Source organism: Diceros bicornis, chromosome 5 (assembly GCF_020826845.1).
Source record: "Diceros bicornis minor isolate mBicDic1 chromosome 5, mDicBic1.mat.cur, whole genome shotgun sequence".
NCBI lineage: Eukaryota > Metazoa > Chordata > Mammalia > Perissodactyla > Rhinocerotidae > Diceros > Diceros bicornis.
In genome coordinates this window covers 1342363-1369145 of record NC_080744.1, presented here as the reverse complement: position 1 = coordinate 1369145, position 26783 = coordinate 1342363, and the positions used below count along the sequence as shown (strand labels likewise).

Genomic DNA, 26783 nt, shown 5'->3' with positions numbered 1-26783 from the left:
ACAGAGCTGCGTCGGCGCGGAAAACCGATTTCCTGTTATAAATCGGGGGTGGGGGCCCAGGGCAGCCGGATCCCCGGCCGAGACCCCCGGGCCGCACCTGCCGCCCACCCCGCCCCGATCCCGGCCCCGCCCTCCACCCCGGCCCCGCCCCGCGGATCGCCCCACGTGCCCCCCATCCTGGCCCGCTGCGGAGGAGGCGGAGGCGGCGGGCGCGGCCCTGGGCGCCCGGCTCGGGCTCCGGGGCGCGCACTCGGCGCAGACCCGGCGGCAGGATGGACGAGCGGGGCTGCGTGGCCGCCTGGGGGGACATGGTGGCGCGGAACCTGCGGTGAGTGCGCGGCGTCCGGGCTGCGGGGCGGGCACTGTGGCTCCGGGGACCCCCGAGCTCCGCCAGCCCCGGGGCCTCGGCCCCACCGCACGCGCAGGCCGGTGTCCCTTTGGAGCTCCTGATAGAGAGACGCCAGAAAGACGGCTCGGGTTCCCACCAATCTCTGTCTGCCTTGACCATCTCACTAACAGGCGGGGCGGAGTTTAAAATACTAGTAATCATGACAATACTAATCCATGTCCTAGTCTTGGATGGCTTCCTGTTAGGTCGAAGCCTATCTGTGCAGATGGAAAAGGATGGGAAGGCCAGGCCAGTGTGAACTCGCTGGCATGTATTTAAGGAACAGCCCTCCGTCATGCCTAAGACGTGTAGTACATGGAAACCATAACCTGGCACTGCCTGTGCCAAGGTCCTACCTCCTCTAAGTCTGAAATGTCTGTGTCAGCGGGTGTTTAATTGTCTTCCTCCCATGAACCCTTGGCTTCAAGAGTAACCTTAACCCACCTGCATCGACTGCAGTATACTGCCAGTCTCCTTTACTTTGAGGCCAGGCGTTGGTGGGAAACCCTGGACCCAGGAGCCTGGGGTATCTTGTTTTGTTCTGTTGGTGTAGGAAAGTTGGCGTTTTTGTTTACCTTTCTTCTTCCTATTCCTTTGTTTTGTTTTGTTTAATTTTTGCTGATTACAAATATCCAGGAATCACATCCAGACACGGGAGACTTCACTTTGGAATGTCGAGTGGAGACAGACACCAGTCTCCTTTCCTCTCCTCCTCTGTGGCTCCGGGCGGGAGCAGGGCGGCTCTGCACTGGTCCCTCTGGGTGGACCTGCCTGACCACTGCACTTTTCAACCTTCGCAGGCCTTTCCTCCCTGACATGGTCCTTCTGGGAAAGCTGGCATTTACTGCTTCTCTTTCTTGGTCTCTATGGAGCTGATGGCTGATTATTTAACTTTTTTTTGGCAGAGAATCAGAGCGGCACTTCACGCTTTTAGAGAACAACCCCCTTTGTTGGTAATGGAGTGGGAGGTGGGGATCCTCGATCACTTGCCTTGCTAATTACTAAAAAAATAAGTCTCAAGAGATGTTTCCTGAAAGAATGGAACACTCAGCGCGTTTCTTCATCTGAGCAGAAAAGTACTGATTCTATTTAAGACACGCTGAGGCTGGGGCACGGACCTGTATCCAGCATCCTGAATCCTTTTTGTTTCCTGGAGCCAGGCTGGTCTAGATCAACAAGCATTCATGGGGGCTTGCTGTGCCTGGAGCTGCTTGCAGCACTAGATCTGTTGTGATGCGACGCGAGACTCGAGGACAACATTTAATTTTATGATATTTGCAGTTACTATTTTTTTAATGCCTTGGGGATCTATTCATTTATTTTACAAATGTTTCATCAGAGGTGGTTGCTCCTTAAGATGGATGGGCCCAGGAGAGTAAATCTCCATGTACAACTGGTTTTCTTTGAATTAGAAAAATGGAAAATGTACTCAGGAAAGAATTTGGGGGAAGCCAATGGGCTATTTCCCCTATTTCATTTCTCCCTATTTCACCCCCACTCTTTACATTCCTAGATAGAGCTAGGAAGCCCCTGGGAGTGGGCTGATGGCTGAGTCATTCTTTCCACTCACCCTTTGTCGGCACCAGGCCAGGCCCTGGGCACACGGCGGAAGTAGAACAGGCACAAACCTCACTCTGGCGGAGCTCAGGTCCACTAGTGTTCAGTTGTAATTCAGAAAAGGGAAGGGAGCCCTTGCCCTCTCCCGCAAAGCTACCAGTAAGCATCGCCTCCTTCTCCTCTGTGCAAGAAATACATTTTTCTTTCCGTTCTCAACCTGTTGCTCAGCAAGTATTTATGGAGCCCAGCGCTGAGCTGGACAGAGTGGAATGTGAAAGAAGCATTAGATGCCATGTGGTTCTGGTCATTGGGATACCGGGCTGGTAGTGGGAACACAACCAGAGAACAAGGCAGGGTCCGACTGAGGCCGATTCTACGAGTGGGAGGGCGGAAAGGAGAGGAAAGTTCACTGTGGGGCGATCTGTCTGGAGGGGCTTTGACCGGGACAGACACTCGAGTGGATGTGAAGGAAGGGGAGGATTTGGTTGGGAGGGAAGAAAGGAGGAGTGCACGGGCATACCTTGGTGCTTGGTGCTTAGTACACACTGGCCGAGTGAATGGGCACATAGAATGGACATGCAGCTGGTCTTAATGTTTGGAAACTTATCTTGCCAAATGTAGTTAGGGCTGTGCTTCCCAAGGTTGGTCCCTCTGAGCGAAGCACGAATGATTGCCTGCAGCAGTGCAGGTCCCACCAGACCCCTGCGGGAGGCTGTGCAGTCACAGCTACAGCTGATCAAAGGGCAGGCGAGAATACCAGAGCATCGAGGGGGCTGTTTGATGTGCCGGCTGTTGGCAGGGACTGGGCTGAAAGTGCATCCTTCGCTCAAATAAGGTCTGTTAGCTGCTGGTGACTTTTGATCGCCCACTGATCCAGGGGAAGTCAAATTGACAAGCCCCTAGTTAAAAGAGGCCGCTGTGCATTATTGATGTTTCGAGGGATCTGGTCTCTCTGTTCTCTCCCTGCAGAGCTTCTCATGGAAGTGCCTTGAGCTATTTGAGAGAAGGGTCCTGCATGAATTATTCTTTAAAAACAGAAACATATTTCCCTCTACTGCCTCTGCTTCCCAAGCACCCTGCTACCTTCAAAAGATAACCTAGCGGGAGCCTAACAGGCGGGGCAGCATGGGTTCAGAGCATCAGGAGAAAGGAAGCGGGAACCCGCCCCTGGAAGGAAGCATACCAAATCAGAGTGTGTGCAGTTCTGCCCGTTTGGGCTTGATCTCGGCTCAAAGCGGCTTCTCTGGGTTTTGGTTTCTTATCTCTAAAGTCAGAACAACGTCCTCTCCTTCCTACCACCTTCACGGAGGCTATTTTAAAGTATTGTGAAACATCACGTTCATTTCCTTTTTGCTGATTTTATGAGTAGGCAGCTGCCCATGTCTGATGTATGTGAAGAGCTATCCATTACCCTGAGCCCACATCTCATCTCCACACCCTGCAGAACTGCTGGAAATTCATCAGAGACTCATCATCTCCTCCCTTCAGGCCTCTTCCAAACATATACAATAAGTGCTCTCATTTTTAAGTTATCAACACTTGAGGGAGAATCGTTTTAAAGGTCTCTGTTTGATGACTTTGGTATCAGAAGGCTCCCGGGAATACAGAATCAGGAAGGAAGAAGAAAGTGGGAGGACGATGGGACCCTGAGAGGGGGCAGGGGTGCAGAGGGGAGAAGGGGACCCAGGGACAACTTTCTTTGAGAGCCGAGTTTTGCCAGAGGCCAGCCTTGTTCCTAGGGTTCACTTTTGCCTGCACAGATGGCAAGTGGGACTCACCAGGACTGTGACAGCTCACTGGAGGTCCTCACAGAACTCTGGGGCCAACAGACCTGGGTCCACGTGGCTCTGCCACTCATTGCCTGTGTGATCTTGGGAAGGTTACTTTTCAGTCTCCTCATTTGCAAAGTACAGGTAATAACAGTTATCTTCGAAAATGCCTCTGGATGAGCAGAGAAGTCCGGGCAGGGAGACGGTTGATTGGGAATGCTGTCCAGGCCCCAACCTGACGGTGTGAGGATGGTGAGCAGGCCTCCCACTGACCACTCTTAGGGAAGGGGGTTTTCCTGATGGATGGTGTGGACAAGAACTAGAAGCAGAAAGTGGGGCACTGGCCTCCTGTATCCCTCATTTCTCAGCGGTAGGAGACACGCGACCCTCGTGAGAGCAGTGACTAGAGACCGAGGGGGCATCCATGACCCTGTGAACAAGTCATAACTTGTCTGATGGTGGCTCCTGGTGGGGTGGTTTTTGTCGCAGGGAGACTGCGTGGCCGCTGTGCCCCATTCCCTGACCAGGCCCCACCCTGCTGTAGCCAACCTCCAGGTGCTCCCCTGCCCCCACCTCCTCCCCACAGTCCCTCTCTCCAGGGTGTCACAGCAGAAGCGGAGGTTTCTCTCATTAGCTCATTTCCTCCTAAGACCCAGCCGGAAGAGTGGGGATCTGGTGATTACTCGTTCACTGCTTTAGATTAATAACAATAACAGCTAGCACACACAGCACTGAATTGGGATGTGATGAAAATGGTGGCAACTGTTAACTAGTCTGAGTCCTGTTTCCTGATGACTCTGGGGTCCAGCCTTGGCCTCCTATGGGGCTTCCACGAGGAAACACACCAGACTGCGGTGCATCCATGTCCCTCCCCTCCCGTCCTGTCACACCAGGGCTCCATGTCCTCTTCTCCTGTCCTGTCACACCTGGGCTCCATGTCCTCGCCTCCTGTCCTGTCACACCTGGGCTCCATGTCCTCCCCTCCTGTCCTGTCACACCTGGGCTCCATGTCCTCTTCTCCTGTCCTGTCACACCTGGGCTCCATGTCCTCCCCTCCTGTCCTGTCACACCTGGGCTCCATGTCCTCCCCTCCTGTCCTGTCACACCTGGGCTCCATGTCCCTCTCCTCCTGTCCTGTCACACCTGGGCTTCATGTCCCTCTCCTCCTGTCCTGTCACACCTGGGCTCCATGTCCTCCCTTCCTGTCCTGTCACACCTGGGCTCTATGTCCTCCCCTCCTGTCCTGTCACACCTGGGCTCCATGTCCTCCCCTCCTTTCCTGTCACACCTGGGCTCCATGTCCCTTTCCTCCTGTCCTGTCACACCTGGGCTCCATGTCCTCCCTTCCTGTCACACCTGGGCTCCATGTCCCTCTCCTCCTGTCCTGTCACACCTGGGCTCCATGTCCTTCCTTCCTGTCCTGTCACACCTGGGCTCCATGTCCTTCCCTCCTGTCCTGTCACACCTGGGCTCCATGTCCTCCCCTCCTTGCCTGTCACACCTGGGCTCCATGTCCTCCCTTCCTGTCCTGTCACACCTGGGCTCCATGTCCCTCTCCTCCTGTCCTGTCACACCTGGGCTTTTTCAGCAGAGGGTTGGGGCCCTGACTTGCTGCTTCCCTCTTCTAGTTCCCCCTCAGTGCCTAGTCTTGATCTGCCCTAATTACATACAGTTCTGTAAAGGATTTTGCTCAAATGCCAAGCTACCTGTAATTCCCAGTGTTGTCTCTGAAATTTGATTGGGACGTTAAGAGAAAAAACACACCAAGACAAAACTCGGACTGATTTGAATAGCTTGTTTGTCTCACAATACTTTGCAGATCTATTCCACACTCCTGTTCAACACTCGGAAGAAAAATTGCCACTCTGTATGACAGCTTTACTAGTAAATCATTAAAAGAACACATTTTCCCTCCTCTGATGGACATGCTAATTTTTTTAAATTTTTGTAAGTATATTTCTTTCATTAATTTGTCTATGTATTTTTTCCCAAAGAAAGAACTCACTGCCCTTGTAGTTGTGACATGACGAAAAAGACATGTCAGCTATAAAATTGTGGCTGGACTCAAATGGTCTGAAACCTATTTAATGTGGGCTTTGGGGTCTAGTGTGAATCCTTGCAAACTGTTGCGGAGAGATAGAAAAACATAGCCTGTGGGTAGAGTTTCAATTCAGGAGCTCCGTCTTCAAATTAGCTGTTAATATGGATACCTTACTATTACTGTATTCTCTGCTTTGTCACTTCCTCTTCTTACCTATAGCCCTTGAGAGAGAGCAAGACAGACAGACAGACATGGAGAGAGGGAGGGAGCTGGAGGGACGTGCAGAGGTGAGGAATCTATTTCCCATGTTGTTCCTACTGAGAGCTGTGTTAGTCAACGTCACACACAGTCCTGCTCTTGCCTGCACGTCCCCAGATGGAGATTGATCCTCGACCTTTCATGGCTCCTGGTAACGCTTGACAGGTCGCAGAATGCTCATTACTCTTCTAGACTCTCTCACCTTTTTAGGGGAATGGTCTTCTTGCTTTTAGCCTGAGACAAAGATCAGGATTGAGTAAACTCTACTGTGGGCTTCCACACTGGTGCTATTTTAAAATCTAGCTTTAGATTTTGTTAACTCTTGTGTGGGCTCGTCTTCATTTATAAAGTAAAACACTGCTAGGAGTTTAGTGTGGTAGCTTGCAGCTTAGAAGCATGTTAACAGTAAGACTAATTACATTTTTTGATTGTGATTAAAAGACATGGAACTTGATTCTGGGAATTGATCATGATTCCTGCTTTCCAGTCAAAGCACCGTTTCTTGTGGATTTAAAGAAGCCAGAGTTAAAGATCCCTCACACAGTGAACTTCTACATCAGAGCTGAACCTGGGGTGACTCTGGGCATCTGGTGAGTGCTGACGGACGAGGGGGAGCACCTGTGGGGAGGTGGGAGGCCTGGCAGGCACCTGGCGTCTGCTCCACATCTTCCCTCTGCACTGATACTGGACGTGCTTGGTCTTCCTTTCAAGGAATTCTGTTTGGAGTGTGAGGTCGTTGCCCTGTGCTCTGGGTCCCTCACCAGGCCTCACCGCCCACCCCTCTCCTGCCTCATTCCCTCCACTTTCCCGCTCACTCCAGCCCCAGAAGCCACACTCTCGCACGTGGACCCAGAAGCCATACTCTCGCACAATGTGCTCTGCCCTCAACACCTCTCTCTCTGCCCACTCTGTCCCCTTCTTTGCCTAACTAACTACTGACTCGTCTTCTGGGTCTCAGTTTGCTTCTTTTCAGGGAGGCCTTTCCTCATCCCCCATTTTAGGCAAATGTTAGTGCAACCTGGGCTTGCCCTTTATGGCGTTTGTTCCCACTGTAACTAAACAAGTGTCTGTGCGATTGTTTGGTTGAGGTTTGTCTTCCTCACAAGACTATAGCTTTCACAGGGGAGAGACCTTGTGGGTGGGTTCTCACTGCTTGGCACGGAGCTTGGCCCATAGAAGGCACTCAGTAAACACCTGTCAGAAGTCACAAGCGTTCCCTCGTCTTCTCACTGTGCTGGTCTCAGTATTCTCTTCTCTTTGGTTCTCCTGCTCGCTCTTGGCTTCAGTTTTCCAGGCCCTGGTCTAAATCTCATCTCCCACAGTTTAAATATCTGAGCATAGTGTGTTGAGGAACCAATGTGGGTTCACATACCTTCTCCCTAATCTGCAGGGGACAGTTCAGCCAACAGTGTCTTTTTCTTCTTTGTTCCTGCTCCATCTGTTCTTGGTTTGGGGAGTCAACTGTCCTCATGATGGGCTTACCTGGTGGGCAGCGATGTCTGCCTTCTCAGTACAGAGGCCTGGGGTTTGATGTCAGACTTTCTGCCCCTAAATGATGAGAGGACTGAAGATGTATCATCGCATGTCCAATCTCCAAGTCCTGGGACATGTCCCTTGGCAGTGTTCATATTTTCAGGGTTTGTTCATTGTTGTAACAACGTGGAAGAATTGGAGCTCAGACAGGTGTTTAAAATCACAAAGTCACTGGGTTTCTTGAGTAGAAGAGCTTAGTTTCATATTCAAGTGCTGTTCTCCTACCAAAGTGGGTTTCCTTAAATTCTTTCCGACTTGTCTCTTCAGCCAAACCATAGCAGGTGGCAAATATCTATTATCTTTTATTTGTTTCCACCCAGTGAACTGCATGTCAGTGGGCTGCAGCTAAGGATTGCAGTCCTGGAAGATTAATAGGTGTAGACAGAAGTCAGAGGAACCAAAACAGCAAATGGTCAAAAGGTGCTCTCTGTGCACTGCTGGGCGGGGAGGTGATGGTGGAGGGTGGTCTAGGAGAGTAGTGATTTTCATTATAAGACGTTTGTGGTATTATATTTTAATTTTTACATGTGCGTATATTACTCAGATAAAAATTTAGATATATAAATATAAACATATACATTTATATCTATCCATCCATCTATCTAACTATGTGATTGACATAAGGAGGGTTTCAGACTCTGGCATGGGGAGATGTGTCCTCCTTCTGGACACATTTGTTCGAACCTCTCCTTGTCACAGGCACACGGTCCCCAGCTGCCGGGGGGAAGATGCCAAGGGGAAGGACCGTTGCTGGTATGAAGCGGCCCTTCACGACGGCAACCCAATTATTGTTTATCTTCACGGCAGCGCGGAGCACAGGTCAGCGACTTTGCTCGAATCTTTTATTTTAAGAGAGAGAACATTTCAGCCCTGGGGGGAGTGAAAGACAGTCTTAGTTTTCAACTCTTTCAGCATGTCTCCACACATTTTTTTCCTTTGCTAAAATTTGAGGGTGTTCTGGCAATGAGTTTCTCTTTTTAAAAAAATCTATATATTCAATATGTAGAATGATGTGGATCCATAACTGAAAGGGAGACTAACTTCCGAAATTTGGATATTGATCTCAAAGAAGGCAGTGGTTCATTTACTCCCTAAGAGAGCCTGAAATGATGGATTGAACCCATGGAGGACTGGAAAGAGAACAGGCAGGAGATATGAGGAAAAGATAGAGCAATTTCCACATTGATGGTCTTTTCACAAAACTACCTGGAGATTCCTTTATTTAGCATGAATCCTATTGATCAAAAGTATGGACCCCCTACCGGAGATCACCCGGAATTCTGACCACAGGTGCCGGGGACCATCTGACTAATTCCAGCCTAGAATACAGTGCCCAGCCACTCCCTGTGGTCCCAGCCTCATTTGTCACAAAGAAGGCCTCTGGAAGTCTGGCTCTCTGCTGTGCTGCAGAGCCTGTGGTGGGCCTGTGCAATTACGGGGGGCGATGATTACCAGCCGTGACTGCGCCTCTTTGGTTCGGGGCAGGGATGATGAGCCTCGGAGACCCCAGACCTTGCTCTCTCTGGAGGGACACTTCAAACCAGTGACGAGCTCTGGAAGCTGCCTGTTGGCTGCCCCGCCTGCCCCGCCTTGGCTGCCTCTCTTTTTCTCACTGTCTTTTTCTGTCAGATGATGGCTTTCTCAAGACTTGCCTTTGCTCAAGGGGCTTTCTTGAGGTGTCCACCAGAGAGTCACATTGACAGGGATTTCCTACGAAAATCAACATTTTTCAACATTGTTTCACATTGTTCTGGTTGTGCAGACGTGGGCAGGGAGTTACAGAGTACTTATTTAAAGGACGCTGTGGCCTACGCATCCACGCCTGCCCCTCTGTGTGAACCTGCTCTCAGCCACCCTAACTTGCTGGCTCTGGGTTGGCCCAGCCTCCTCCTGCCCTGCCCAGCAGTCTCCACTTGCTACCAGCTGTGCTGGGCTGACAGGAGGCCACACGGGAGGAGCGAGGAAACTTGTTGCACACGTGGTTCTAGACTTGGGATCCATACATGCCCCAGAGGGCCCACGTACCCCCTCCCCAAAACTGTACCTAACACTGGAAGTGTGGATACAGTTTTCTGGGAAATGGGTCCATAGCTTTAACCACATGTTCAAAGGGCTCCATGATTTACTAAAGTTTAAGAAACTTGGCTCTAAGACAAAATTCAAACAGTTTTTAAAGAATCGTCTGCCTTTTGAATCATCTTTGTCTCTCTTCTATTAATGTGGTTAACAGAGAGTAGACATATTATTGTTTTGGAAAAAGATGTTTCTTGTACCTCCAGGGCTGGGAGTCTCTCTTCTCCACTTCCTCTTGCACTCCATGGCAGAGTGGACAGAGTACAGACAGATCTTGGTTTACTGAACATGACTGTACCATTCTTTGTTCTGAAAAGCCACTTTCCGGAATGTATATTCCTTCAGCTTCTACAAATATTCTTAGAAATGAGTTTTGCTGTAAGGAAGTGAAGGGAGGTTGGTCATCAGTGATCCGTGATGCTCATGCTGAGAAGCACGAGAGAGCAGGGCCCCTGTCTCCTTCCAGTTGGCAGCAGTGGGGAGCCGCCGTCACTCATCCTGACATGTCCTGGGGCTATGACACCAAAGTCATCTCCCTTTCTCCTAGTGATTCATTCCTCTAACCTGAGAAAGAAACCATGAGATCAGATGCCAGCAGCATGATAGTGATTTTTATTGAATTTGTCACTGTAATTCCTAATTCTTGCTCTTTTTTTTTTTGACCTCCTCTGTAGGGCAGCTCCTCACAGACTGAAGCTGGTAAAGGTATGTCTCAAGGGGCCTCAAGGCACCAATTTTATGTCTGCATTTATTCTCTTCTGGGCAACAGCCATAAGATCGTCCTCAGCCCTCAGCACGGTCATCTACTGAGAGCTCCCCGGGGGGTGTGGGGTCTGGGCCCCAAAGTCCCACACGTGGACTTCTTGTCCTGCAGTGACCACGGGGGATCAAAACAGATGTGAACATCTCTGAGTCCTAAGACACTTTCATGCATTTATCACCTTCATCACCAGATGGAGTTGCAGACACATTTATTTGCTTTATCAGAGGGCTAGGGGATGGGTTGAGAGAGTATATTAAGTGCGAAAGCCACTCCTACAAGAAACAACCTTTTTTGTGGTAGAGGAAAAGACAGAACGTCTGCTTTCGAAAGTCATTGAGGCCCCGGCTTCAGCTCCATAAAGGCTTTGCAGAGCGGGGGGCCCACTCTGCTCCCCTCACCCACCTGCTGCACGGCTCCGGCTTGCTGGGGCAGCCCCTGCACTTCCAGGTGTGAGGCAGATGGCAGGCTGTCCTGACTCAGAGCTGGGCGGGCAGGCTGTGTCTCCTCTCCCACGCTCCCGTTTGGTAATCTCGCAGGTGAGCGGGCTGCTTGTCCAGTTATTGACCGGGGGACCTGATCTCTCCTCCCACATGCCAGCTCCCACCTCAGAGCTCCTTCCTGATTCAACAGTGTGAGTGGGGCCCAGAAGTGCCTCAGACCCTGTTCAGACAGGAGGCTCCCCAGCCCCATCCGCTCCTCCCTCTCCCATCACTGCCTCCTCAGAGCCCACTCTGGCCGAGTAGTGTGGGCTGCATGCAGTTTTGCCTGGGATGATGATGTCTATTAATTTTTAGGTTTGCTTTCTACCCTGAACCCCACTCTTTGCACTTCTCACGTGGGATGGTGGTGAAGCTGATGTCCCTGAGAACGTGTATTTTTTTTTCCCTCCCACTCTTGGCAAAGCTGAATTATGTGTCCCCTATGTGCACAGAAGGGAGAGGAGTTGGAAGTGTAGGTGTGAAAAGTGGCCAGAACTCCCTGTGGGAGTTGGGATGGGTGGGGGTATGGGGAGACTTCTGCCCCAGGCAGACTCTGGGTGCCATATGCATCATTTCCCAAAATTCCTCAGCCCTTCAATTTCTCTTTTGGGTAGAGATTTCTTTTAAAAATTAAATCTTTATTATTAAATTGTCCTTTCTTCCTTCCTTCCTCCCCTCCCTCTTTTTCATTCATTCATCCATTCATGACTTCAATCACCCAATACAGCCATTTTCACTTATTTGCCTTCCCACTTAGTCTTTATCTCTCTCTGTAGTTTTTATATTACTATGATTCGATCCACATATAATTTCCTAAACATTCTTCCATATTTTTCCACAGTCTCATAGTCACCAATTTAAAGGTGCTCACGCTCCATTGTATTTATGGAAAATCGTTTCTTACTTAACTATTCCACTGCGCTTAGATACCAGTGGGTTTTTTTTTTCCTAAATTCACTTTAAATAGTATTGCTACAGAAAACTGTAAGCATTTAGTTTATTCTTCTTTCAGAATTTTTTCCTAGAGATAAATTCTTAGGAGTAGGGTCTGCTGCTGTTGTTCTTGAATTGTACCATCAACTGGCCCCTCAGTTTACAACAAACAACATATACTATTCCATTTCCCTTGATGCTTAACTGCTCTGGATCTGGACAACTTTCTTGGAGGGAATGTAGTTTAAATAGATATTTAAAAGTTTCATTTAGTTCCTCATTATTAGTTTAATTTGTATATAAAAGTCCCAATGAGATCCAGCCACCCACATCTGTGCTGTGGTGGGGAAAACACAGCATGTGGACCTAAGCAGACCCAGGTGTGAACAAGTTACTTAAACTTTCCAAGGCTCAGTTTCTTTATCTGTAAAATGGGCATAATACCTACCTTACAGGACTATTGTGAGGATTAAATAAAGTTTTAAAAGTGTCTGCACAGTAAATTTTCCCCCATTTCTCTCTCTTCTCTTTGTCTCTTGCAATTCATTTCATTAAAATGATGTTTCCATAGGCTTTCCTCATTTATCTACAGGGGCTTGGCAGTGCTTTCGTATAATCGAGTGACCTCTTTATTTTGGATCCATGTTAAAAGGTCTTCCCATTATCTGACTGCCTCCACTACAACTCTGTGTAGAGTTCTTATTCTCAAGGGAATTCTTAAAAAAGACATGTGCTGTGTACCAAGATACTTTGTCATCTCATGTAATCTTCCAACAATCCTCCACGATACTCTCCTTCTTTCCCACGGAGCCTGATCTTCTTAAGTTTGAAGTCAAATACCAGATTCAGAAATATCTCTTCTCCCTTCCCATTAAACCATCACAACTGGGGTCACGGATGTGTTGAGGAGGAGCGGAGATTTTGTTCCCCTTCCCTATTTGCATCTTCCACTTAAAGTGATAACAGCCCCTCTGTCGTCTAGGAGCTGAGTGACGGTGGCTTCCACGTCTTGTCTGTGGACTACAGAGGTATGTGTTGAGAACAGGGCAAGACTTCCCAAGGGAGGCTTGGAGTGACCTCATTTTAGAGGCTGCAACTTGTGTTGGCCTTCCCTGCTGCCAGGGTTCGGGGACTCTACAGGGACGCCCACTGAGGAGGGACTGACGGCCGACGCTATCTGTGTCTATGAGTGGACTAAGGCGAGAAGCGGCACCACCCCCGTGTGCCTCTGGGGCCACTCTCTGGGGACAGGGTAAGTGGGGTCTGAGGGGTCCTGGGCTTCGTGTCATATCACAGGCAGCAGTGGCAGGAGCACTGAGCTAGAGACAGGGACTCTCCTCTGGTCTCTCTCGTAGCCCACAAGTGGCAGAGACCTTGCCGTCTCAGTGTGCCCATCTGTAAATCAAGGGGGGGTCCGTTCAGCTCTGTGGCTATCTATGACACTGAAGCCCCTTCCAGAATTCTCCTTCAGAGTTCTAAAGAAAAGGATTCTTTATACAGGTTCTGTGGAATCCCTTGAAATCCCGTGCAAAATTCTGTGTCTAAGTGCATTTTCTACCCAGAGGGCCCAGAGCTCTCATCGGATGCTCACACTGGACGTCCACTTTGTGCTGTTCACTTGACCATGAAGTCACTGCTTCATATACGCACTAATTTTCCTTGCTTTACAGAGTTGCAACAAATGCAGCAAGAGAGCTGGAAGAGAGAGGTACTGTAAGGGCTTCCACAGGGGGGGTGGGACAACAGTCAGGAGACGATCGTGCACACTCCGAACACAGAGACACGGAAGCAGCCCAGCTATAGACGGTTTCTGAGAGCATAACAAGCTGTCTTTTTTCTCTCTGTTTAATATAAAACAATAGCTGACTTTCAAGGCTATGAAGTTAAAAATAAATCCTGAGGAATGAGTTAAAATTACCTTTGAAAGAGCCCTCCTTGTGAAGTGATAATGAGTGTTGTTACTGGGCCATCGGGATTACAGGAGGAAAATAACACATGGTGAACAGCAGGCAGGACTCGCTTGCCGCAGCCGTCCTTACATAACATTCATGGCAGCGTTTCTCCCAGCGTTCTGGGAGGTGCCTGAATCCGCATCTCTCGGGGGTGCTTGTCTACAGCCAGGCTTCCTGGATCCCAGATGTTTTCATGAATCAGAATCTCTGTGAATAGAACCAGGTGATTTTGATGTGCTTTAAAAGCTTGTGATCTCTTGCATTGTATCCTAATCTTTACACAGTGCTACAGGTCAGGCTGAGTCACGTAAGCATCTTAGAGCAGGTCACCTGCTGTCACGTTCTTCATTACTCATGGAAATGAAGCTCCCGTAGCCACCCATGCACAGCTCCACTGTGCTGATCCTGTTGTACTGTCTGAACTCAGATCTCACTTGAACAAACACTGTCCTTCCCGGATACGCAATGACCTTAGAACACTTCAATTCCTTTTACATCCCAACTGATGAACTCTTTCTATCGTATATTTTAATTTTCTGTGTATTACACACTCCATAAAGCATGATTATTCTTATATTATAAAGTCAATATTTAGATTCACCCTTTTCTTTGCTCTTTATTACACCCAGTGTCTCTGTGCTTCCATCTGGGATTTTTGTTCTGCCCATCTTAGTGAAAAATTCTCTCAGTTCTGGTCTGAAAACGTCTTTATTTCATCTTCGTTTTTGAAGCATGTTTTCACTGAGTGTAGAATTCTAGATTGGCAGTAATTTTATTTCAGCACTTTGGTGATGTCATCCCTATTTGGTTCCAGCTTTCAGTGTTTCATTAGCAAGTCAGCTGCCAGTCTCACTGCTGCTCCTGTGAAGACAATGCTTACTTTTTCTTCGGGCTCTTTTTGAGATTTTTTTTTGGCTTTGTTTCTCAGCAGTTTTACTGTGACTTTCCTAGGTGTGGGTTTCTTAGTACGAATCCTGCTTGGGGCTCATAGTACATCTTAACTCTGAGGCCTGATGTTCGTTCATTTTGGAGAATTGTTGGCCATTATATCTTCAAATAGTGTGCCTGCCCCATTCTACCTTTTCTCTCCCCCTGGGACTGTGATTATATGTATATTTTTTAGATCTGTTCTATATGTCTCCAGTGTTCTTTTCTGGGTTTTCCAAACTTTTTTCTCTTTGTGCTCTAGTTTAGATATTTTCTTTTGACCTATTACACAGCTCACTAATTCTCTTCAGCTGATTCTAATCTGGTGCTGTACTAGTTGATTGACTTCTTATTTTCAATTATTGTATTTTTCAGTTCTAGAATTTTCGTTTGATTACTTTTTATAGAATTTATGGTTTTCTACTAAAACTTTTCTTGTCATTGATTTCTTGAATATATTAATCACTTATATATTTAAGTTATGTGTCTATGTATGTAATACATGTATGTAAATAATTTTAAATGTGAGAATTTTAATACTTTAATATCAATTTAGTAAAGCTTTAATAATTATTAAAATTTTAATAATTTTATTACTTGTTATTTACTATAAGTTATTTTAAAGTCCATATACGGTAACTCCAATATCTAGATCTTTTGTTGATCTATTTATGTTATTGGCTTTTTTGTTGTTTTCTGGCTATTTTTGTCTTTTATGTCTAGTTATTCTTAATTAAGTGCTAGGCATTGTTTATGAAAAATTGTAGAGATAACTTGAAACTAGGGGTATGTTATCTTCTAGAACTTACTCTTCTCCTGAAAGGCAGTTACAGCAGGGAGATCTCTTAATCTGATCAGAAACTGAGCTGATCTGAGGTCAGGCTTCAGTCTTTAGGAGGCTAGTTCACCATTACTCCCAGTGCGTACCTCTTTGAGGTCATAACAAAAAGCCTGGGAAATTTACTAAGGCCCTTCTCCTTGTCAGATCCTGAAGTCTAATTTTTGTCCTTTTGGTCTGGTGAGAATGCTGAAAGTTCTGTCTAGTCTGAGGCTCTCAGCCACCACTGTTGCTTTCAGAGTTTCAACTGCTTTGAGGGGAAAGGCAGCTCAAACTCTCTTGGCGTTTTTCTTTTGGAATTGGCTCTACAAAATCTCACTGATTTAGTAGCCCTCAGACACCTTCAGACATCTACATCTACATATCTCCATCCAACATACACGTTCTGATTGTTCTCAGAGGCACTGTTGGCCAGAACAACCTAGTCAGCCTCTGGCACATTCTTAACAATGGACTGCAGAACATTCTCCCTTCCCATAGTGCTTTGCTTTCTTAAATTATCCAAGCCATGAAAGTCTGGTCGTGTTTTAGAAGAAGGTAGTGGTTTGCAACTATCATGTGCATGGGAATCTCTTAGGTGGGTAGGAGCTTGTTAAAAATGTACATTCTCACACTCCCCACTTCCCTGAGATTCTGACTTCTGACTCAGTAAGTCTTGTGTGGGGTCCAGGAATTTGCATTATTAATAAGCTTCACAAATGATTTTGATGCAGGTAATTTATGTACAACACATTAATGACCCCTTATTTAGGTAAGGTGATGTTTAAATATGATGGGGGAGTTATGTCTTTTTTGTTATTTTCAAGGATCCCCAGTTGATGCTATTGTCCTAGAGGCTCCATTTACCAACATATGGGTTGCAAGCATCAATTATCCCTTGTTAAAGGTGAGTCTCTGATTCATCTTCACAAGACATCAAAGTGTAGGCTGTTTCCATGCCTGTCTTTATTAACCATATTCCTTTTCTTAACTAGTTTTATGTGTTTCTAAGTTATTCTAACCTGAGACAGGTTATTAGCCAGTTGCTCTTAAGTGGGGCACAATGGCTTTTGGATTTGGTAGTCCTTTTATTTTCTCCCGATAGATTGAGTGGCTTATAAGAGCCAAAGCTTTACCTCTTATCTTTTACAATTTTTTAATAGATAGACTTGACTTGGGTTTATTTATTATTATTATTCCTTTTTAAAGTGAAAACAAACCTCTCATTCGTTATTTTTAGCCCTATGAATGTCAGTCATATATCTTTCATGATTTTACAATAAGAAAGTCTCTAGAGAATTCAAGGAAGCTGCCAAATGGTTTTACCCAATATCCCAGATAGAGAAGACAATCGTTTCAAGAAGATAAAGTATAGAGAATTGGGTGACAAGATGTAGTTTTTTTATCTGTTGTGTAGCTTATCCCAATTTTATAATTTTATTCCATGCCTAATGCTCAATTGCTTCCAGTCTTACCTCCATATAAATGTTAGCAAGTGAGCATGCACGCACTCAAGAGAGGATTCTTAAAGGGGATACATGGCCCAAAATTTTAAATTGTTGTTGGAAGGTGTCTTAAGGTTACTTTAATCCAACTGTCTACTTTTGGAATCTTTTGTACAATAAATCATCCTAGAACTTCAACAGAAGGGTAGCTTGTTACTTCCTAGGACAACTAGTTCACAGAATCACATAATCTTGAAAATGCCTGTACTATCTAAGCCCCAACTCAGTACAGGAATTCCCTCTACAATCTAAAATACTAAATGCTAAGTAATTTAAGATTTAATAAATTACACATTTTCAATTGGTTCTAGACAAGTGAATATTCGTTTTAAGATAACCATTAATTGAGCATCTATTATATTACTCTAAGTAATTACTAATAAATTCAGTGACTTGTAGGTATTTTGCAATTCAGATACAATCTTTTCATTTACTTTTGTTTCTTTTTTAAAATTTTATAATTTTGAAATTTAACATAATAGGGGAGATATGTGATTTAACAAATAATTATGAACTGAACACACCCATGTAACCAACACCTAAGTCAAGAAATTAGCATCACTAACACCCCTATATGTCACTTCCCAATCCAATCAGCCTCACCTTGGTGTAACCCTGGGTTTTATGGTAATCATATCCATGCTTTTCTTTATAGTATTACCACCCATCTGTGCATCTCTAAGCAACATAGTTTTGTTTTTGAACTTTATATATTAGTAGAATTATATAGGACATATTCTCTTTTTTCCACCAAACATATATTTGTAGAATTTTATCCATGATGTATAGCTGTAGTTTGATCATTTTCATTGCCGTATAGTATTTCATTGTATAATTTATTGATCTGTTTTTTGTGGGCATTAGCGTTGCTTTCTGTTTGTGAGTTAGTAAGAACACTGTTGTTATCAATGTTCTTGAACGTGTATTCTGTAAACATGTGTACATATTTCATTGGCATATACCCTAGGAGTGGAATTGCTGGATAACAAGGCATGCATATTTGCAGCTTTAGTAGTAATAGTGCCAAGCAGTTTTCCAAAGTGACTTGACCACTTTACTTTCCCACCTGTTGTGTATGCGAGTTCCAGTTGCTTTACATCCTTGCCTTGGTATTGATATCTCATGGTGGTTTTAATTTGCATTTCCTTGATGACTAATGAAGTTGGGCATTTTTCCATATGTTTATTAGCCATTTAGATATCATGAGATAATTATTCATGTCTTTTGTTCATTTTTAAATTGAGTTGTCTTTCTTTTTATTTATACAAGTTCTTTATAGGGTGAGTCATTAGAAAATTATTTGAATTGCAAATATATTCTCTTATTTTGTTTTGCCTTTTTACTCCCTTAATGTATCTCATGATGAAGAGATGTTCCTAAATTTAAGGTGGACCAGTTTACTAATATTTTTTTTTTATGGCTAATACTTTTGTGTCCTGTTTAACAAAACTCTGCTTACCCAAAGATTATGAAGATACTCTTCTATGCTATTTCTAGAAATTGTTTACTTTTTCCATTTAGAGCTATAATCCATAGGTATGTATTTTTGTAGACATAGGCTGTACGAGTCCATATGTCCATCCAGTTGACCCAGTACCACTTACTGAACAGACCTTCCCCACACTCTGCAGTGCCAGTGTTTGTATCTATCAGTGCCTATTTTATATACATAGATCTGTTGGTAGATTCTCATTTCTCTCCTTTGTCTATCTGTCCATGCTCATATGAATACTATAATCTCTTAATTACTGTAGCTTTACAAGATGGCTTAATATCTGGCTAAGTTCTTCAGCTTTGTTCTTCTTATTCAAGACTATCTTGACTATTCTTGACCCTTTGTATTTCCACTATTTGTTTTAGAATATACTTGTTAATTTCAAAAAAAAAAAAAAAAAAACTTCCTGGGATTTTTTGTTGGGATGACTTTGGATCTATAGATCAATTTGTGGGAATTGATAGCTTTCTAATATTGAGTCATCCAATTCATGGACCTGGTAGTTACAAGTTTATTTATATATATATTTATTTATTGTTTAGATTTTCTTAATTTCAGTTTTAGGTCAGGTCCTCCTAGAAGCAGAGCCCATGGCAGGGATTTGGTTTGTGTGAACTATTGACGGAGTGCTCTTCAGGAAAAGCCTGGAAGGTCATTTGAATGAGGGTTATAGGATAGGGAAGGGGAAAGAGCAGAGCAAGATGTGACCTCAGGTAACATCCAACTTTCACCTGATCCACGTGGAACTGTAAGGTTGAGTCAAGGGCGGTGGTTGATTCCACCATTCCTGGGGTTGGGTGGGGGAGGGTGGCATCACGTTCCAGGAGCAATGGCTTCCATCGTCCAAGGGCAAGGAGAAGGAGGGCAGCCAGCACTTACAGCAAGAGTTAATGAATTGTATCAGTCTTTTCAAAGAAACAACTCAGACTTTGTTGATTATTTGTATTGTAGGCTTTCTATTTAGTAATTTCTGGTCTTACCTTGATTATTTCCTTTCTTCTGTTTTCTTTAGATTTAATTTATTTAAAAAATTTCTTGAGATGGTACTTGGATAATTTATTTTCAGCACTTCCTCTTTTCTAGCTTATGCATTAAGGCACATTCCACCTAAGCCATACTTCAGCTGCATCCCACAAGTTTCCAAATGTATTTTAATTATCATTTAGTTCAAAATATTTTATAATATTGGACTTTGACTCATGGGTTATTTAGAAGTGTGTTTCATAATTTCTATACATTTTGGAATTTTATGTTATTGATTTCTAGCTCAATGCTACCATGATCTGAGAATATACTCTGCATGATTTCTCTCTCTGAAACTTGTTCAGACTTGCTTTATGTCCCGAAATATGGTCAACTTTGGTCAATGTCCACATGCTTGAAAAGAATGTGCTGTTTTTGGTGCAGTGTCCTATACATATCAATTAGCTCAGATTATTCATCATGCTGTTCAATTCTTCAAGTTCCTTGCTGATTTTTTTCAACTGGTTGTTTTATTGGTCACTCGGGGAAGAGTATTACAATATCTCACCATGATTGTGGAGTTATTTCTATTTTAGTTCTGTCAATTTTGGCTTTAGTTTTTTCAAGCTTGTATTATTAGGAACATACATCTAATAATAATGTAATTTTCATATTTTCCATGTGAATTGATCCTTTTTCATCCTGAAATATCCCCTCTTATGATTAATAATTCTTGACTTCAAATCAACTCTGTCCAATATGAATATACCTTTGTTTTGAATAGTGTTTGCATGATATATCATTTTCTATCCCTTGACCTTCAACTTGTCTGAATTCTTATATGTAACATGTATCTTTTGTAAGCAGCATATAGTAGGGTTTTGATTTCTTTTCCAGTATGACAAACTTTGCTTGTTAATTGTAGTATTTAGTCTGTTTACATTTAATGTAATTATGATAGTTTGGTTTAAATCTACTCTCTTACTATGTTCTATTCTGTTTGTGTCATTTGTTCTGTGTTCTTTGCCTCAACTTTCTTGCTTTCTTCTGCCTGAGCTGTGTCTCAAGGAGAAAAGTGGTGCTGAATGTCAGGCTCACCTCTCTGAGCTTCTCTTCCCTCTGGGATCTAGACCATTCAAGACCTCACTGCCTTGGTACATCTCTGACACCTTCAAAGAATGGTTTTTAAAATACTTTCCTAGCTTTTCTAGTTGTCTTTGGCAAAAGGTTTGGCCTGTAATAATTCTTCTATTATTAGAAGTGGAAAATCTCTCAATATTTTAAAGTTTGGATTTTTATTTAAAATGTCACAAAACCTTAGTTTAATAGGCACTTCGATGGTCTAGAAGTATAGCAGCCCTGTGGTACCACGCTGTCTTGAAGAACCATGGCTCTGGTGTCAGACTACCTGGGTTTGATTTCCAGGCTGTCACTTGACAGCTGTGTAACTTTGTGCTAATTGCTTCTAATACTTTGACTGCCTCATCTGTAAAATGGGGTAAAATTGGTCTATTCAGGGCTGTTGTGATAATTAAATGAGTTAATATATGAAAAGCATCTATAATAGTGTCTAGTACAGAGCAAGTGCTCAGTGGCTCTTGGCTGTTTTTATTATCAGTGGAGTGCCACGACTCTGAACATTACTGTTGAGTAAGAAAGCGAAGATGGTGTGGGACATGTGGATGTAGTCAAAGGCATAGGACCTTGCACTCTAGAGGCTTCCTGCCTAGTTGGGGAGACAGGAAAGTAATGACAGGGATTCCTATGTGTCACTTTGGAATCAGTTTCTTTACTCAGAACAGGAAGGCAGCATGACCTATGGACAACAAGCATGGCTATGGAGCCAGATAGATCTGGGTTCAAATTTGGCCTCTGCCACTAACCAGTTATGACCTTGGTGAGTTACTTCCCTTCTCCGAGTTTTCCCATCTTTACGATGAGGTTGACACTGCCTACTGTACAGGGCTGTTGTGAAGATTAAATTAAGTGATCTATGCAAAGTACCCAGCTGCTAGTGGGCACTCAACCAATGCTTGTCCCTTCTTCACTCTTTTGGTCACAAAGTGGACGAAGGGAAGTGTTAGGGAAGACCCAGAATTGTAATTTCAGGGTGGGGAGAATTCAGGAAAGGAGGTCTTGTATGCAAGTGTAAGACTCACAGGAAGACTGGATCTACACTCCCTTCCTGATGTTACAGTAGAGGAGTCAGGTAAGACTGAGAGGAGGGGAGGATGTGAGCCAAGGTGCATGGCTGGAGTGGGGCAATTATAAGATGCTGAGAATCAGGCAGGGCTTCTACATGAGAGCTTTCACACTCTCCTCCTTTCACGTCCTCACAGCAGCTCTGTGAGTGTGGCATCATCGCCTTCATTTAGAGCTGAGGGAAATGGAGGAGTAGAGGCTTGCCCAGTGGCCACACAGCCTATAAGAAGAGGAAATGGGAGTCAATCCTACATCTTCTAACTCCAGGCAGACAGACTGGAGGTGAGCAGCCTTTGGAATGCAAGATTATGGCCAGATGTGGAGGGGCCTGCAGTCAAGCTAGGAGTTCTCAGTTCTATTGTAAAGTGGATAGTGTGGCACTCTCAAAGCTTTGTAACGGCTGATTCCATGCAACTGCTATTTTAGGAATATTTACCTGGTGGTATCCAGAAGAGAGAGGAGGCTGGGAGACCCATCAGGACCCCATGGCTGTGGTCTGGGCTGCAGGGGACGGTATGACCTCTGAGTCTCAAGGGGCACCCCTGCTGGTGATGAGCGAGGAACAACGGGGGAGACTCACCGGGGCCTGCTTTCTTCTTCCACCTTTAGAGTTGGAGATGAGTTGCTGGAGGGATTTCCCTCAGAGGAGTCCCGATTCCAGGGGTGGTGGAATCAGAAGACAAAGATTAAAGAAAACCAAACACGATATCTTGCCCTCAGTATGAGTAAGAGGAGGGCAAAGGAGGAAAGAACGGAGGCAGTGTAAGGATCTGAGTGCACATCATCCACTAGGAGACCACACAGAAAACACAGGCCTGACAACCACGGGGTACTGCAAAGAGCGGGCGTAAGCCAAGACAGCGAAGCAGATGTTGGTCTTTACTGGCCCCAACCGACATATTCTGTACCCATTTTCCTGCCAAATTCCCTACAATGACATGAATTACTTTTCAAAATTAGAAAAAAACGTAAGTGTACTATATTTAGAAAGTTCCTATTCTCTACATTACTGCAGTTCACAGTGGGAGACTACAGCAAAGGACATCGTGTAAAGACTGACTAATTCCTCCAGCCTCATAAAGGAGCAATGATGCACATAATATAAAAATTGCTTTCACAGTGGACATAATTCTTTTTAAAACTGTAGAGCTGACGTTTGGATTCACTGGCCCCAGCCCACCTATTCTGTACACATTTCCTTCTCTTGGCAACGTCCCCCTTACTACATTGTACACCCCCCGCCCCAGGCACAACAGAGGAATATGTGTCATACTTTGCCAGTCTTTCCTCTTTGCAAATCTATCCCAAAGAATAAAATCTGAACAAAATTCAGTCACACTAAGATGGAAATGACAGATAATAGCTTGAAGTGCACATCAGGGATTTTTGCACAATGGATTCGTTCCATCTTTAGCAAACATTTATTGAGTGTCTATCAGGCACCAGGAACTTTTCTAGGCTCTGGGAATACCACAGGGAATAAGAGAGCTGTGGTCCGTCCTCCTTTGGAGTTTATATCCTTGCTGCAGAGGCAAGGACACACTCAGATGATTTTCCATCATGGGAAGTGCTGTGAAAGGAACAATGTGACGGAATGACTGGAGGGGGAGGTTCGATGGCAGGTTGGGGAAAGCCTCTCTGAAGAAATGTCACCTGAGCTGAGATGGGCATGATGAGGAGCAGCTGTCACGGGAAACACTGGTGGTCTTGGGCCGAGGGGATGGAGAGGCAGGGGCCTGAAGGTGGACAGAGGGAGCTTAGTGATAGGAGAGGCAGCGGCCAGATTCCATCAGGCCTCGAAGGCCAAGGTGACACTTGGGTTCGTCCATGTGCCTTTGGAGGATGTGAAGCACAGAGTGATACGATGGAAGGTGCTCATCACCACGCTCACTGGTTTGCCTGCAGGAACTGGATTACGGCAGGGCACGGGTGGAAGCAGGGCGCCACGTGGGATTGTTGGCGCAATCCAGGCAAGAGCCGGAGGGTGGGTTAGGCTGGCGATGGTGGGAATGGAGAGAAATGAGTGGGCTTGGGGTATAGTTTGGAGGTAGGGTTAAGAGTTTGTGAGGAAGGTGCAGTATTGCTCAGGGTGTCTCTCCTTTCCTCATTTTCAGTTGAAATGGATGTTTTTAGGGCATATAAACTAATTTACCTATTGACTTCATCAAAATATGGTAAAAGCTGATTTAGCTAGCATTCTATTTACTGGAATTTGCCAGTAAACAGGAAATTCAGTGTTTAGAAAGATAATTGTTACATTGGGAGTCATTGTTAAAACCTAAAATGCCTTTTTAGAGCATGGCAATATTAAATGGTATTCAACAGTTTACAATGTTCAAATCCTTTAAAACCAATTATCTACGTATTGCATTCTTTCATCAGAATTTTTGACTAATCAGAATATTCTGTTCCCCAACTAACCAGTTAATTACGTCCACTGTAGAAGAAATTTTTAGATTACGCATATCATTGCTTCCTTACAAGTATGAAGCAACAGGAGTTTAAAGAAGGGGAGGAAGTAAAAACAAGAAACGTCGACAGTGGTTCTTCATGAATAGTGGGATTATGTGTGATTTCTTTCTTCTTTCTCCCTTTCTATATTTTCCGAATTCCCCACAATGACATGAATTACTTTTAAAATCATACAAGTTTTGTTTTTTAAAAAAGTTTATTCTGGGGCCGGCCCGGTGGCGCAAGCGGTTGGGTGCGCGCGCTCCGCTGCGGCGGCCCGGGGTTCGCTGGTTCGGATCCCGGGCGCGCACCGACGCACTGCTTGGTAAGCCATGCTGTGGCGGCGTCCCATATAAAGTGGAGGAAGATAGGCACCGACGTTAGCCCAGGGCCGTCTTCCTCAGCGAAAAAAAGAGGAGGATTGGCGGATGTTAGCTCAGGGCTGATCTCCTCACAAAAAAAAAAAAAAAAAAAAAAAGTTTATTCTACTTAGAAAGTCACTTTTATGTTACTACAGTTCATGGTGGGAAACACAACAAATGACATAGCTAGAGGCCATGTTTTAATTTTTTTTCTTTTTAAAAAATAGATTTACCGGAAACTTCCAGGAGTTTTACACACGCTTATGGATGCCCTGAGGAAAGACAGAATAGTGTTCCCTAATGATGAAAAGTAAGCCGCTGATGAGAAGACGTCCATCATGACCACATGGGGTTCTGGGGGGTAGCACTCCTGTGATTGCTGGATGGGTAGACGAGAAGGCTCAGAGATGGGCACTAGGATTTGGGGTATGGCATCTGCAGATTTTTAGTATTTGATATTTTCCTCATGTCTAATTTGACGGCTTCACCGATTCAGTACTTTCTCTGAAGTCATAAAGGGACATGTAGATTTAGGGTCTATCAGGACCTTGTAAAGGTCCTCTAGGGTCTAGCCTGGCATTCCTCGGGGGACCCCTGACTTCTAGGCCTTATTCCCCATGGAACAAAAACCATCCACCACATAGTCTTCTAACCCAACAGCAAGTCCAGTGACTAGAATTTGCCCAGTCAGCCTCTTGCAGCTGGAGAATCTGAGTGCCTACAATAGGCAGTCGTTGTCAATATCTTTTCTATTTCAACACACTGGTGGGATCTAACGTTCTCAGGAGTAACAGAGTCACTGTGGCGGGCTAGGTAGGTATCAGAATTCGGGGGGACAGGAAGTACTGTTTGAGAACGTTATTAGAGTGGGGACAAGTCATCCCTCATGCCATCGCCTCTCTGAATTACCAAACCAGGGGCTGACCAGCAAGCTGATCAAACCTAGGGAGCGCATGTCCATCCTGCACGCTTACAGTGAAAAGTAAACAAACTACTACCAAGAGTTCTCTTTGGTCCTTCAGGTTTTGAGTTATTTTGTTTTCTTTTATAGTCTTTTAATTAAAACTTTCCAGATATTATGAAATGAGGTAGAATAAGGAAAAAGGTGAAGTTCTTCTAACTCTGTACAAATTCAGTGTTTCCTTCCTCATTATTTTAAAAAATCACATAGAAATAAATTACTTACATCCCTAATTAAATTGTATGAGTAAACAGAGAGAGAATCTTACTGTGTGAAGTTTATTACATATGAAGCTGTTATTCCTGGAGGGAAGGAAAGAGAGTTCTTGTATTTTGAGCAAACCTCAAGTTTTGCTAAAGGTTTAACTTAGAAGAGGAGAAATCACAACGTATCATTCTTGAACTGAACACCTTTCTTCCCCTCGTCCCTAGTGTTAAATTCTTGTCTTCTCCTCTTCTCATCTTACACGGTGAGGATGACAGGACGGTGTCTTTGGAGATTGGAAAACAGGTAAACTGAAACTTACTGTACTTATTTCACCATTTTCTCATCCAGCCAAACTTTGATTAGGGCCTAAAGGAGGCTCTCTTACATTAAAAGGGATTCTCTCCACACCTAAATAGCCAGGCGGCTTGGTGTACACAATAAGCTTCAGTGTCCCGTGCTACTCAGCTCACAGGAGTGTCTGTGGTGGGTCCCAGTTCCTCCCCTGGGGTCTGTGGATCTGCAGGTGTAGAGAGGATCCCAGGTTGCTGTGGGAACCTCCATGTAGTCTCTTCCGTGGCGGCTCTAAAAATGGGGATGCGGTTTCTTTTCTTTTAGACAAACAGTGGGTCCATCGCACTCCCTGTCCCCTTGCAGGGAGGGTCTCTCAGCAGTCTACGTAAGCTGTGCAGCTTTTAGTTCCTTGGTTGTAGAGGCAGCCAGCTGGGAATGTGGAGAGCCCCATACCTCTGACTTAATGGGACTAACTCCCCCCAAGCTGGCTGTTCCTGTGCCCTTTTAGGAAAATTACTGGAAAACAACAGCTTTGATTGTCAGCCTTTGGTCTCTGTCTTTCTGCCCCTGCAGCTCTATGAAACTGCACACAATGCATACAGGAACAAAGAGAGGGTCAAGATGGTGATCTTTCCCCCTGGCTTCCAACACAACTTGCTTTGTAAAAGCCCCACATTGTTAAAAACCGTGAGGTAAGAGTTGCTTTGCTAACTGTGATGATTTTTCCCTTAAAGGCAGTTAGGGCTGCTCTGGCTCCCTTAGACCAGAGTGGGGAGCTGACCTCGGTCCTTTTTCTGCAGAGATTTCCTGAGCAAGCAGTGGGCATGAGGCCTGAGAGCAGAGGAGATCTTCAGCG

At 44.9% G+C, this 26783-nt stretch overlaps 1 protein-coding gene across 1 annotated transcript; it reads left to right on the top strand.

Annotated features, from left to right (window-relative positions):
- Positions 1–272: 272 nt before the first annotated feature.
- ABHD12B (abhydrolase domain containing 12B) lies at positions 273–26755 on the top strand. The gene is made up of 13 exons (XM_058540348.1): positions 273–328; positions 5534–5661; positions 6501–6603; positions 8246–8365; positions 10294–10324; positions 12777–12822; positions 12917–13046; positions 13465–13502; positions 16318–16397; positions 24696–24778; positions 25861–25939; positions 26501–26619; positions 26728–26755. The coding sequence occupies exons 1-13, from the start codon at positions 273–275 to the stop codon at positions 26753–26755; spliced, it is 1041 nt and encodes a 346-aa protein (XP_058396331.1).
- The last annotated feature ends 28 nt before the right edge of the window (positions 26756–26783 follow it).

Coding starts and splice junctions, on each gene's coding strand:
- ABHD12B (XM_058540348.1), top strand. CDS start 273: ATGGACGAGCGGGGCTGCGTGGCCGCCTGGGGGGACATGGTGGCGCGG. Junction 5,662..6,500: donor GCTAATTTTTTTAAATTTTT/GTAAGTATATTT, acceptor CCTGCTTTCCAG/TCAAAGCACCGTTTCTTGTG. Junction 13,047..13,464: donor GGCCACTCTCTGGGGACAGG/GTAAGTGGGGTC, acceptor CTTGCTTTACAG/AGTTGCAACAAATGCAGCAA.